At 37.1% G+C, this 12,554-nt stretch overlaps 1 protein-coding gene and 1 non-coding gene across 8 annotated transcripts in view; both read right to left on the bottom strand.

Moving 5' to 3' along the window:
- Positions 1-12,554, bottom strand: part of utrn (utrophin) — a 180,002-nt gene that overhangs the window by 132,458 nt on the left and 34,990 nt on the right. For all 7 annotated transcript variants that reach the window (XM_023347826.1, XM_023347829.1, XM_023347825.1 and 4 more), the window contains 14 exons: positions 11,900-12,141; positions 11,644-11,812; positions 9,847-9,974; positions 7,883-8,020; positions 7,681-7,794; positions 7,028-7,183; positions 6,379-6,549; positions 6,082-6,273; positions 5,491-5,625; positions 3,462-3,611; positions 1,727-1,888; positions 862-993; positions 514-687; positions 57-212 (listed from right to left, as the gene is read on the bottom strand). In XM_023347826.1, coding sequence (XP_023203594.1) covers positions 57-212; positions 514-687; positions 862-993; positions 1,727-1,888; positions 3,462-3,611; positions 5,491-5,625; positions 6,082-6,273; positions 6,379-6,549; positions 7,028-7,183; positions 7,681-7,794; positions 7,883-8,020; positions 9,847-9,974; positions 11,644-11,812; positions 11,900-12,141 — 2,219 coding nt within the window. The remainder of the gene's footprint in view (positions 1-56; positions 213-513; positions 688-861; positions 994-1,726; positions 1,889-3,461; positions 3,612-5,490; positions 5,626-6,081; positions 6,274-6,378; positions 6,550-7,027; positions 7,184-7,680; positions 7,795-7,882; positions 8,021-9,846; positions 9,975-11,643; positions 11,813-11,899; positions 12,142-12,554) is intronic.
- On the bottom strand, positions 11,039-11,110 carry trnad-guc. Its single transcript has one exon. It is a non-coding gene; the product is annotated as a tRNA-Asp (tRNA).

The following is a 12,554-nucleotide window of genomic DNA, read 5'->3' as shown; positions in this document are numbered from 1 at the left end:
TCACCAAATCTTAATTTCATTGCTTTTTGCTCCAAAACAATATGTCCTTAAATTACCTGAGCCCCCAGGTCATTGTAGAGCAGCTTTAGAGCAGTAAGCTGTTCATCCATGGCTTTGGGATTTTCTGTCTGCTGTTTCTGCACAATCTGACGACCTGTTTTTATCACCGTCTCCACCTCTAGCTTCACCTCGCTCAGCAACTTATACAATTTCTACAAAGCAGAAAAAGCACACAACACATTTTCATTAAGAATGAAGTGCCTACAGGTAAGGTCACACACTCATGAAGCACCAGAAAGTCATATTCATTTTGTACTTGCAATAATTTAATATTTAATGTGGGTTTTCTGTGATCCACATCAGGTCAAAATTCTACATACATGCTCAAATATGTATTACTGCAATTACTTTAACATTTGCTATATGTTCAAAAAGAGTACAAAACACTACTTTCTTGGAAAAAAACTAAATAGCTGAACTACAGTGCCCACAGGGAAAGCTCAAATTCCTCACCATGCAACCACTGAGGTGGGACTGAATTATTTCAGGTTCCACATCTTTAACATCCAGAATTGGTAGCTCAGCTTTCGCACCATCCAGAACTTGCTTACAGTCCAACATGCGCTGCTCAAAATTGGCTGGCTTCTGGAACAGCTGGTACTTCGTGGAGATCTCTCTCAGTTTCCGCTGCAGTCATCAAACCAAATGTCAAAGTCACACATTTCTATTGCCTTTTATCACTCTAAACATGAAAAGCTTATATAAAGAAATATCTTTTGACTTATTAACTTTGGACACTGAAATAACAGAAAATAACATGAGGAACAGTTACCAACATCATCCAGTAGGAGTCAGTGTTACCTGTAGCTGGTCCAACATGGTCGCACCACGGACCGGTTTTCCTTCAGCGGTGGGAGAAGGCAAGTTGGTCACATTCCTTCGCTTCATCTCTTCTACCGTGAGTTCATGAGCGGCAATCTCTGCACCAATGGTCTGCAGGAAGAGCAACAACTAAGCAGGTGTGTAACATATGCAAGTTTCTAGTAACTGCACATGCCCTAATTTAATTTATTAATTTTCCAAGTCTTAGTGGTTAACTCTTTAGAAAGGACAAAAATTTATCTGATGGATTATTAGACAAAAAAGGGAGGAATGTCAGAGACATGGGGAAAAAATAAAAAAACAGGAATGACATAAGGAAGAAAAAGAACAGACAAGGATGACAAAAGGAACTAGGAGGGGAGGAAAGCAGGAAAAGAACGGACAAAAGAAAAGACATGTAAAAAGAAGGAAGAAGGAACACCACAAATAAGGAAAGAAGTAAGGGGACAAACAGGAAACAATCGGGGACATGAGGACTGAAGGAACAGTTTGAGAAAGAAGGAAGGAAGAAGAATAGGAGGAAAGAAAGAGTGAAACACGTAAAGAAACGACAAGGGGGAAAGTGGGTAAGGGATGACAGTAGGAAGTATACTAGGAAGGAAAGGACAAAAGGAAAGAAGTAAGGAAGAACAGCATATAGATAACGAAATGAAGAATAAAGTCTGAAAATGCTCTTTTTATTTGATTCTCTTCTTTTGTTTTCAACAATTATCCTGGTCTGGAAAATACTCTTCATCAAATTTTGTACTCTGTGGGAACATGGATCTTAACTTCTTGAGCCTATAAACAGAGGTGAGCTCTCTAAGCAAACTCATTTCCAGGAGTTTATAAGGTGTAGTTATACCTGTGCCTCCAGGGGGAGCTGGAACGCGTCTACACGATCAGTGAGGTAGGACGTTAGTGTGTGGTCCAGCTGGTTCAGGGACTCCTGCAGTGTTTGGAGCGCCTGTTCGTTCTCCTTTAGTGTCTGCAGCTGCTGCTCGAGGCCAACCTGCCGGTTCACTGCCTAGATAACGACACAAACAGCAGGTCAGGGCTTTAAAATATGTCTATCGGGACCTTTAATTTAATTTACTCAGTTCCATTCTGAGCATGTGCAAATTACCTCCAAAAAAGTTAAATTAACAGGTGAAGTAGCAGTTGGTATCATTAATGATTATACTCAGCTACTTGCAAAATACGTAAAAAACATGCATATCCAATTAAAAATGTGAATAATTAAAGCTTCAATTATACTGAAACAGCGATAAAAGTGAGTTAAATAAAAATTAAAAAAATGTACAACATTCAAAAGTGAGGGGCTAAGTCTTGGGACAAACCTGAAACACTTAACATTTAATGATTTTTTGGTTGTAAATAATTGAAACAATGCAGACTGGAAGGTTCATATACATTTTTTTGAAAACATGGATGCATGAGAGATCATAGCAATGTTTTAATAACAGCACCTCCTGCCACTGATTACTCAGAGTTTTGAGACTGTGCATAATTAACACAGCACAGTTACAATCTTCCACCAGGAAGGCAGGAACATCGTCACTCCATCGTGTGGCGCTCCAGAGCCGCAGCGATAAGTTAGTGTTCGTTAGTTGTTCTGGTTAAAAGATTCTGGAGAGTTTAATGTTTTTAAGTTTTTACACATCTATCGCTATAGATAGGCTGGTGAGAGGAATGTATTTTTGTTATGGTAAATAATAGAGAGCAATTCTGCTCTAAAAAGCACAACATTTTTAATATTTGAAAGCAGTCTTGACCAGTAGTTTTTTCCAGACTTTAAAAGATGTTTCCAATATTTTATATAATTAATATCCCCACTAGACAAACAGCATCTTAAAGTCATCTATTTAGAACCAAAGGGATTCATTATCCTTCAGTAAATGGATGGATTATGGATGCCAGGTTTTCAGCAACCAAATCTTTGAAGCTAGAATCTGACATATTTGTCAAAATATTATCTATTTAACTCTGTATGACTGGATTCAACTGAGTATATGCTTAAGCATATAAATTTGGGGGTTTGTAATGTTTTGAGGCAACATTTGTTGTAAATTGGAACTATATAAACAATTTGAATTCAACTGTTTATCTTCTGTGTACTTTTTAAATTTAGTTTTAACTGTTAGGCTTAATAAACAAACTAAAAATAAAAAAAATAAATTCACAAATGGTCAGATAACGGACGGAAGAATAATAAAAAACCAACTGGCTATGTGTACTGAAAACAGGATACTACTGTGAAGGCATATAAGCTATTAAAGAAGCCTGAATTATGTCAGTATTAAAACTATATTTTTTAAATTGGTCTTAATATTCTAATTTTTTGAAAAAATTGAATCTTTAAATCATTATCCAAATTAACAAAAATTAAACGTCTAAGATATCGCTCTGTACAATGGACCTAAATAGTCTGAGTTTCCATTTTTGAATTGAATTACTGAAATAAATTAAGTTTTGCTTAACATTTCCTGATATCCAATTACATATTGCGCATATAAAACTTCTATGCATGAGTGGACATGTTTCTGGAAAAGACCTGAAAATAAAACAACACTGATGCACAAAGAGAGAAAAGTCCCAACCTGATGGTTGAGCTGATCGTAGCGGGAGTTGAAGGCCTCAAGCTTTTCACTGATTAGTTCATCAAGTATGCCCCCGTCTATCAGTGTCTGACCCAGCTCTCTGATCTGCGTCCGGTTGTCTCCGGGGTGGCGCAGCACGCCCTCCAAAGACTGTTGGGTAGTTGGAGAGGCAGAAGAAAATCCGCACATACACATTTAATCATGAAGACAAACTGCAGAAGTTCCTTTATGGTTCCAAAAACTTGCCAAAAAAACCAAAATGTCACGTAAAAACAGACCTAAGCTTGTCGCTGATCATTTAGGAACACCAAAAAGACAGATGAAATCCAGGGACAGATGGAAAAAGAACAATAAAAGCATAAGAGAAACAGATGAAGATGCAAAAGGTGCTGGGTCGGGTGTGTCAGATAGAAGCAACAAAAAAACAACCTTGAAATAATAGATGGAAAAAAGAGACACGAGCAACAAAAGGAGCTTCTTGAATGACAACACATGTTTGGATCCAACATTGTTTATGTAGGTTCATTAAATGTGCTTTTCCTTCCCAGAGGTAACGGACGTAGAGTGACAGCCTCCTCCCACTGGATGGAGATGGTCTAATTAAAAAACTCAGAGTTCAACAGGCACAGAGAGAAACAGCAGGAAAGACAAACAGACTTGTAGGGAGGAGAGAAAGAGAGTAAGGACAAAAATTAGCCTTAAACATTTGATGAGAAGGGCATGGACAAGAAGAGGAAACATTGACTTCAAGGGTCTTCAATTTATTTCATCACAATGTGATGCTACAGAGGCAGTGCAGTGATGAAAGTGATTTTGACAGACAGGCTGCAGGCGATTTACAGATATAGCAGCAGAGCAAGTCAGAGCAGAAGAAATTTGGAAGGCAAATCAAAGACAAACGAGGTTATTAATGTTTAATTTTGCCTATTATGAAATTATTTGTCCCTGAAAGGCAACTTTTTATACAATATGAATATTAGGTTTAAAATAATTTAGTTTAGCAATTTTTTACTGAGGCTAAATTCTAATATACAATTTCATTAGTTTAGTTTCAATTATTATAAATGATCATTAATAAAAAATTAAGATTCCAACATTTTATTTACAGAAGAATTATAGATTTTTAGTGAAAAAAAAAAGTTTAATTATTTTGTGAATTAGCATAAAAGCTAATTTAAATTAGAATTGTTGCCAAATAAATTTTGGTGGTAATTTTGTGTTTTTAACCAAAGAAGATGAGCTGAACTGCTCACTCTCTCAGATCTCAGGCAGCTTTCATCTACTTCCAGAGACTCTCAAAGAAGTTGCACTTCTTTTGTGCTGAGATTTATCTGCAACTGAAATTGGCAGAGCTCATGGGCTGCACTAAACAATCCATTCGTCAAATAGTCTGAAGTTAAAAGATTAAAGACGGCTGCCAATCTTCTCAAGCATTAATGTTATATTTTATAGCCCACAAGTTCCTCTAGTGGTTGGATCAAAACATACTGAAAAGTTCTTCACCACATATATAAATTCCCATAATCCTCACTGAAATGAGGTATTTACATAAAGAATAGCAGAGCAACATTTGTTGACCTTATATTTAAAAGCCGATAAGGCCATATAGAAAATAATGAATTCAAGTTAGTGAGTTTAATTTAACAAACTAATGAATTATTATGTAAAAGTCAAGTTTTTAACACACCACTTCTGCATTCAGGAAAATGAAAATCATATGCAAAAACATTCAAGTCTAATTAAATTATCATGAATTCCATATTTATGAAGTAGCTGTTTTTACGCAATTAGTGAGGATGTCCATTATATCCATTTGTTAGAATTTATTTTCTCATAGTAAAGCCCACAGCCATGCAGTATTAATTTTTTTTAATGAATTTGCCATGTTAGTTTGATATTCTGCAATTACATAAATGATTTACGTGAAATGAAAAAAGGTGCCTATCCTGGTTATTTTGCACATGAGCACCTTTTAATCTAATTGAGTAAATTCTGGAGAAATTTAATGAGATGACATATAACTGAGTACCTCCAGAGCTTCAGTGACCGTCTCGGTGCTCTCTGGTACGTTCTCAGTAGCTTGAAGTTTCTCCTCTACAGTGTTGAGCCAGCCCTGCTCCATGTCCAGGTACTGAAGCAGCTCCATCCAACAAGACCAAACTTCCTACAAAGTGCATGCATGATCAAATTTATAACGGGAAGAATACATAAAAGCAAAATTAAATGACTCACAATTCAATTATACATGAATTTCAACGCAGACAATCAAAAACGCTGCGATAAACTCAGAGGTTCTCGCTAAAATCCTCCATCGTCACCCTCATCTTCAAGCTTTTCTTGTCCCTTGCATGTAAATTAAGGAAAAAAAGCCAAAGCAATGACTAATCGCATAAAACTGTGTGTCATTCCAATACTGAGCTAACCAACATTAAATTAGCTCACTGTTGCATAAATAATTGAGATTTAGCCGTTTTAAAAATGAAAACAAGTTTTGGACTGGAGCAAAGCTTTTAGTCATAAATCTATAAATAATGATGCTGTTGTGGTCTCATATTTCTAACATGCAACTTTTGGTTTACTTTATAGACTCAGAAGGTCGTTCCAATCATTCAAAAATTACCTCCAGTGTGTGACATTTGCTCTTGAGGCGGTCACAGAGTTTGTGGTAATTGGCTAGCACTCCGTCTAACTTGGAGGTCAGCTCCTGTCCGGAGCCTCCAGCAGGGTGCGTTGTTCGGGACACCAGCAGGTTGATGCTGTCCTTCAGGATTTTCACTTTCACTTCTTTCTGTAGCACATCCTCTTTAGCACGCTTTAATTAAAGATTTCATGTAAATACATAGATCCAAAAGCTGAAACAGTTTCACAATAAATACAAATTTAATGATTTCCTGACTTTTTTTTTTTTCACCCATACCTTCATCTCCTCCAGTGACACCTCCAAGTCCTCAGGACTTTTATACTCAAAGTCTCTCATTAAAAACTCTTCGTCAACCTGGGCCATCCACTCCTGCATCTCTGTCAGGTCTTTCTTCAGGTTCAGTTGCTTCTCCTGGTTCTCAGCCACATGCTCCTGATGACTCAAGAGCTGCATGGGAACATATTCGACAGATTTACAAAATAAATAACAGAAATCTTTGCTGAGCACATTTAAACTATGCATTTGAATCGTCCCCAAATTTTTACTCAGGTTCCGATTCTAATCCTCTCAAGGCTGTGGTCTATTTGCACTTTTTTTTCCACTCACATTTTTCCTTACACTTAACTTTTCATTATTTGCTTGCGTACAGCACTCTGTAAAAAATTACCTGATGTGGTATCCCCTTCATGTGGGGGGTGTCACCGATTACCTGCTTAACAACCTCCAAGTCTCAACTGAGACTTGAAGATCTATTAGTTTTATGTCATTTTCTAAAATGACATAAAACTTAATTAAAAAATTACAGGAATTTTGATAACCTGTAAGTCTTAATAATCAAAATCAAAATTTGTATTTAAAGTGCATTTTTAGCTAAATTATATTTTTTAAATTACTATTTTAATCTGAAATTCACTGCTTTCATCACCTGTTTACTGAGTGTGGCCCATCTTTCTTGACAATGGTCCAACTTATCCTGCCCCCACTGGACCAGTCCTGGGACTGCAGTCGCCTGAACAGCCATTACATTTTCTTCCATCTGCATTAATGAACGTTCCATCAGCTCCATCTCAGTAACATACTCCTAAAAAAAAAAAAAGTTTCAATTTAAAAATTTAAATAAATGCAGTCATCAACAGGTTCAAGAGATTATAAAAACTTAAGCATCATCAAATTTCAGCATTTTGAAATGCTATTCCACTCAGATATCCTGGGAAAAGCCATTCCTAATCATGTTGCTACAAAAGAGCACTGCTTAGCAAAAAAATACAACAAAGCTGCTCTTCCTGAGTTTTCAGTCATGGAAAAATCCTTTAGGATGCCCCTAGGACTTACAATCTCCGGAGAATATATAGGTAATGCCAGTCACACTCAATACAATAAATGCCCATATAAAATGTTAAGTACACTTTAAAATGTCATCTCTGTAATCAATTAACCTAGTATAAGTAATTAATGACCATTCAGCAGTCCGGTAAGAAAAAAAGGAAATGTAAAGAAAGAAACAAATTGGATTTTATTTTGATCAACTCATGCTGAGTTTAAAAAATGTTTAGTGTCTGCATTTCTTTTTTTATATACCTTGCACTGATTAAGTTCTGCCTGTAGATTCTCAGCATCGCCTATCCCTGTGGCGTCCCTTGACAGTAGCTCCTGAACTGCCTCCAGCCAGCGCTCCACTTGTTCCAAACGCACCTAAAACCAACAAGTAGAGAAACATTGAGCAATTAAGAAACATTGAGCAATATGATGAAAATTATTGGGGTAATTAGAGTTAACCTACCTGATTGTCTTTCATGCTGCCCATAACGCACTGCAGCATGCCATGCTCCTCACGGGCTTTTGAAGAGAGCTGGCTCCATTTTTGTAGTTCAGCTGGATCAGTGGCTTGTTGTTTTTGTTCAATCTCCAAACACAGGCTCTGTGGTCAGCAAAAGGTCAGGCTCAACAAAGTCTCAGAGCTGTGTGAACTACACTACACTCCATCTTGGAAACTTCTGAATCATTTCTAAAACCAGACATTTGTAGCTTTGGCAGAGTTTTTACAGTTTTTTACATAACATTTCCAGGCTCAACTTTCAAGCGTCTCTATTTCTTAATACTCACTTTAAAATATAACATGAAAGTTCATCACTATTGTTGTTGGTTGATTGAAGAATAAAAGGATGGAAGAAAAGAAGCAAGGAAAGGACAAATGAATGAAGGAACGAACGAAGGAATCTGGAAGGAACGAACAAAGTAATGAATGAACTTATGAACAAACTAAAAAGCCAACAAAAAAATAAAGGAAAGAAGAAAAAACAAAACAACAACAGAACAAAGGAAAAAAGGAAGGAAAGAACTGAGAAAGGAAGGGTTAAAGAAGGAAGTACAGGAAGGACGACATAAGGCCCAGAATGGAAGAACGAAAGATTCAAAATGGGAAAGAAGTAAGAACCGAAGAGAAAAGAAGAAGAAATAAGAACAAAGGGAAAGGTCAGATGGGAGTGTATGAACATGGTAAGCAACAGGAATGACTGAATGACTGAACGAAGGAAATAACATTTACACAATGGGAAATGGAATAAATTCTGAAACAAAACTACTTTTCAGTACTCGTTTGTTTTTTCCATGCTTATCCAAACCTGGAAAAGTCTCAAAAATCTATTTCCCCACATTTCTAGACCGTGAAACCTTGCTCTGAGTCATTTTCCAAGTTAAAGGAGTTTGCAACGTTTTCCTAATTTGATTTGTGTGAATGCCAAGGGGGTAAAAGAGAACGTATTATGACATATGCCAACGGAGTTCATAAACTCTATGAACTCTGTTAAAGATAAGCAGGACAATAAAAGGACCAACATGCAACAAATACAGCTTCAGACTACTTTGTGAAATGTCTTTTCCAAAATGTCAAATCAGGCAAAACAAATGCGCTCGTTCTTCACCAACTATGACAAAGCCATTTGTATCAATGGCTTACAATTTATATGCACACAATTAGGTTCATTTTATTAGCAAAGGCATAATAAAGAAGCAATGTGTGTAAATGACATTGTGAACCCATAAAAACAAAAAACTATAACAATCAGTGTCATCTCCTCTCATTAGACTAATGTCTGACTGATCTCTGGGATGCTGTCACAGGATTGTATGTTGAGGCTGGCAGGCTCCACATGGAGCTTCGTGGTTCATGCACAGGCACGCAGCCCAGAATGTGTCACCTCCCCGCCCCTCTCCCTTGCACAGCGTCCTATCTACCGCGATAACAAGAGCGCAGACTGAGCCACATTCCACGGACAGATGGAGGAGGAGGCAAATGTTCAGTATGCAACAACATGCTCATTATAAAACAGCCATTTCTGTGCAAAAACACAAAAGAGGCATGTTCACACACATACCCTTTACCTCTTGCACAATTTAATGCAGTGATAAGGCAATTGACTGCTTGGTAAAAAAAAAAGAAAAAGGCTTATTGCGTTGTAGAAACCACAGGAGAGACAGGATGACACTACACTGATAAACTAGTTACTCAATCACAAAGAAAAAATAAATAAATAAATAAATAAAAAGCTTAACAAGATCTAGAGATTCCTGCCATGTCAAAATATCAATAATTATCGCACATGCCAATATAAAACATGCAAATAGAAAGGTGCAACTTAGTGATATCTACTTTTCTGGACTTTTCTTTTAATCTGTCACTTTGATATGATAACTGCATGCAAAATGCTCTGCAGGAAAGTCTGATTGTTTATTATCACCACCCACCTGTGCCCGCTCCACTGCCCTTTCTGCTGTGTGAACGTCTACGACGCCGTCTTTCAAAGCCGCCAAACTGGCCTCCAGGCTGTCCACCGCATCCTGAACCACCTGGGTGGCTTCTACGCTGGCCAGGGCTGGGCCAAAAAAAAAAAAGAAAGTAAATGTAAGTTTCAAAAAGATTACATCACACATTATAACACTGGGATATAATATTAAAACTTGTGTAAGAAGGTGTCCAGTTTGTGTGTTTTCTACTGTGAGGGAAGATGATAAATGTTCCTAATCACTGTGTTTCAGCGCTTCCTGCTTTGCTATATAACAGTCTCTCCTGCCTCCTGTTTTGTTGCCTGTTAATTGCCAGGTGATTTAATGCTTCCATAGTCGGAAGGTGTTTACACAGAGTAAGAGCCGAGAGGAAGTGAAAGTTCAAGATGCCCCCATCACGAGAGGCAAAGTACCCTCAAGCAGAAACAACTGATTTCCTTCCAAAAGAAAGCTGTCTTAAAAAGCTCCCAGTCACTCAAAGACACTTATGTTCAAGAGTTTATTCAGGTTACGAGGTAATATTTGGCTGAGATCTGCACACATTAACTCAGGAATTAAAACAAAGACTGATTTTCAGGACTGTTTTATATCCAACTCACGTCCTCAGGTAGAAACAAGCTGACAGACATTTGACTTGGCACAAAATCGCTTGTGTATGCTGCTGTAAATTTGTGCGCTTTCGGAGGCCATATAAGGGCAAGATCTATTATTACTTGAGACTAGCCAAGGTTCAATAAAAAATACTGATGTCAAATTTACATAGCTCATGAGCAGCTGTACTCATGTTACCCATTATTATTTTGCTTTCCTTATAAATGTAAAACCTTCAGTGAAAAAGAGAAAGAGATTTTTATTATTAAACAGGAGATCAGATATAGCATAAAGCCAAAAATTTCCTTTCAAAAACATAGGATAAAGCCTGTACAGTGTTTAAAAGCTAATTTATCCTCCAGATGAAATATAATGTTTTTGTCAAGTTTTAAAGACACTGGACTCTGGATAATAGGGATAAGGAAATGTCCCTTATTATTCTTTGCATATTATTTTTTGCATAACAGCTCAAGCTTTGTCATATATATATTCCTTTATTTAATCAGGTAAACCCCGTTGAGATCTAGATCTCATTTTCAAGAGGGACCTGAAACAAACTTCACTCCCCGTCGGGGAATCGAACCCCGGTCTCCCGCGTGACAGGCGGGGATACTCACCACTATACTAACGAGGAGTTAAAACATGTTAGATGGTGAACACCATCACTGATTCTCAATATGATTCAGGTTTGGACTTTTACTGAGTCATTCTAATACATAAATCTGCTTTGATCCAAATTATCTAATTTTAACTCTGGTTGTATTTTTAGTGTTGTCTTATTGGAAGGTGAACATCACTCCATTTTTGCCTCATCTGACAAAAAAAATCCACAATGGTACATTTTCATTTATATATTTTCCATTTTCAGAAAATAAGTTGAACAGAATGCTGGAATGTTTAAAGTCAGTGTGTCACTAGTGTATTTTTTTGGTTTTCATGATTATGTTTGTTCAATAATGTTTTCTAACAAACCTCTGAGGTTTTCATAAACCCAAATTTAATTAAGGTGCATCACAGTAAAAAGGGTCAAATACAAATGAAGGCCACAATTTCTAAAGTTTAAAAATACTTGAATACCATGTATAATCTTTTACTGGTCTAATAATTGAAAAAGCTAAAGAATGAGAATATTTTTGGAAATAATTGTACATAACCAAGCATGTTTACCTTGATTCACTTCTTGTTCTCTGTTCTGCAGCTGCTGTAGTGTGGAGGAGTGATGTGCAGAAACCACAACCATGTTGTCTTTTAGAGATGGCACCATTCCAAATGTTCCTGCCTCCGAAGACAGTTGTTCAAGTCGCAGACCTAAGGCAGTGACCTGAGCAAGGCGGGACTGGGAACACAATAGGAGATGTTAAACTGAGGATAAAAACTTAATTTAGGAAAGCAGATTAAGTAGGGCTAATGTGGTAAACCTCACCTTACATTCTCCTCTCAGGTTTCTCAGCTCAACCTCGTTGCTTTTTACGAGTGAAGTTGTAGCCAGCCACTGGTCCTGTTTCTCCAACATTTGGTCAAGGTCAGCTATCTCCGAGGAAACTTGTCTAATCCGGGTCCGAGTGTGAACCCGGTCGCGGGCGGCCTGGAGCTCCCTTGCACAGACATCCCACTCTGTCTGAATCAGGTCTATGTTTTCCCTCACCGAGTCCACACCTGCTCCCTCTGCAGAAAGACACAAATCAACAATGTCTCACATAAAAACTCCAATAATTAAACATACTGTGTACAGAAGTTTTTATAATTTCATAAAAGTATCATAGTTAGGTTGTGAATGTTAAAAACAGTCTGTAGGAAACTGAAAAAAATAAGAAAGGTGCTGGAATAAAATCGTTTCTTGGAAGAAACTCAGTCACAGGATTCCTGCTGCTTCATTGCTGCCAGAACTAAGCGGTCATATAAAGTCTAGAGTTTCATTGAATAGTTATATTAAATCAGCCTACAGCATGCCTGTAGGCTTAGATATTTTGTTACCACAAAATGCACAAATATGTTCACACTGTTGACATTTACCACTAAATAAAACAACAACATCACAGAAAACATAACACATCAACATAAAAGTCATTAAAAAAATT

Source organism: Xiphophorus maculatus, chromosome 15 (assembly GCF_002775205.1).
Source record: "Xiphophorus maculatus strain JP 163 A chromosome 15, X_maculatus-5.0-male, whole genome shotgun sequence".
NCBI classification, from domain to species: Eukaryota; Metazoa; Chordata; class Actinopteri; order Cyprinodontiformes; family Poeciliidae; genus Xiphophorus; species Xiphophorus maculatus.
Note: the sequence above shows the minus strand (reverse complement) of the source record. Positions and strands in the feature narration are given on the sequence as shown.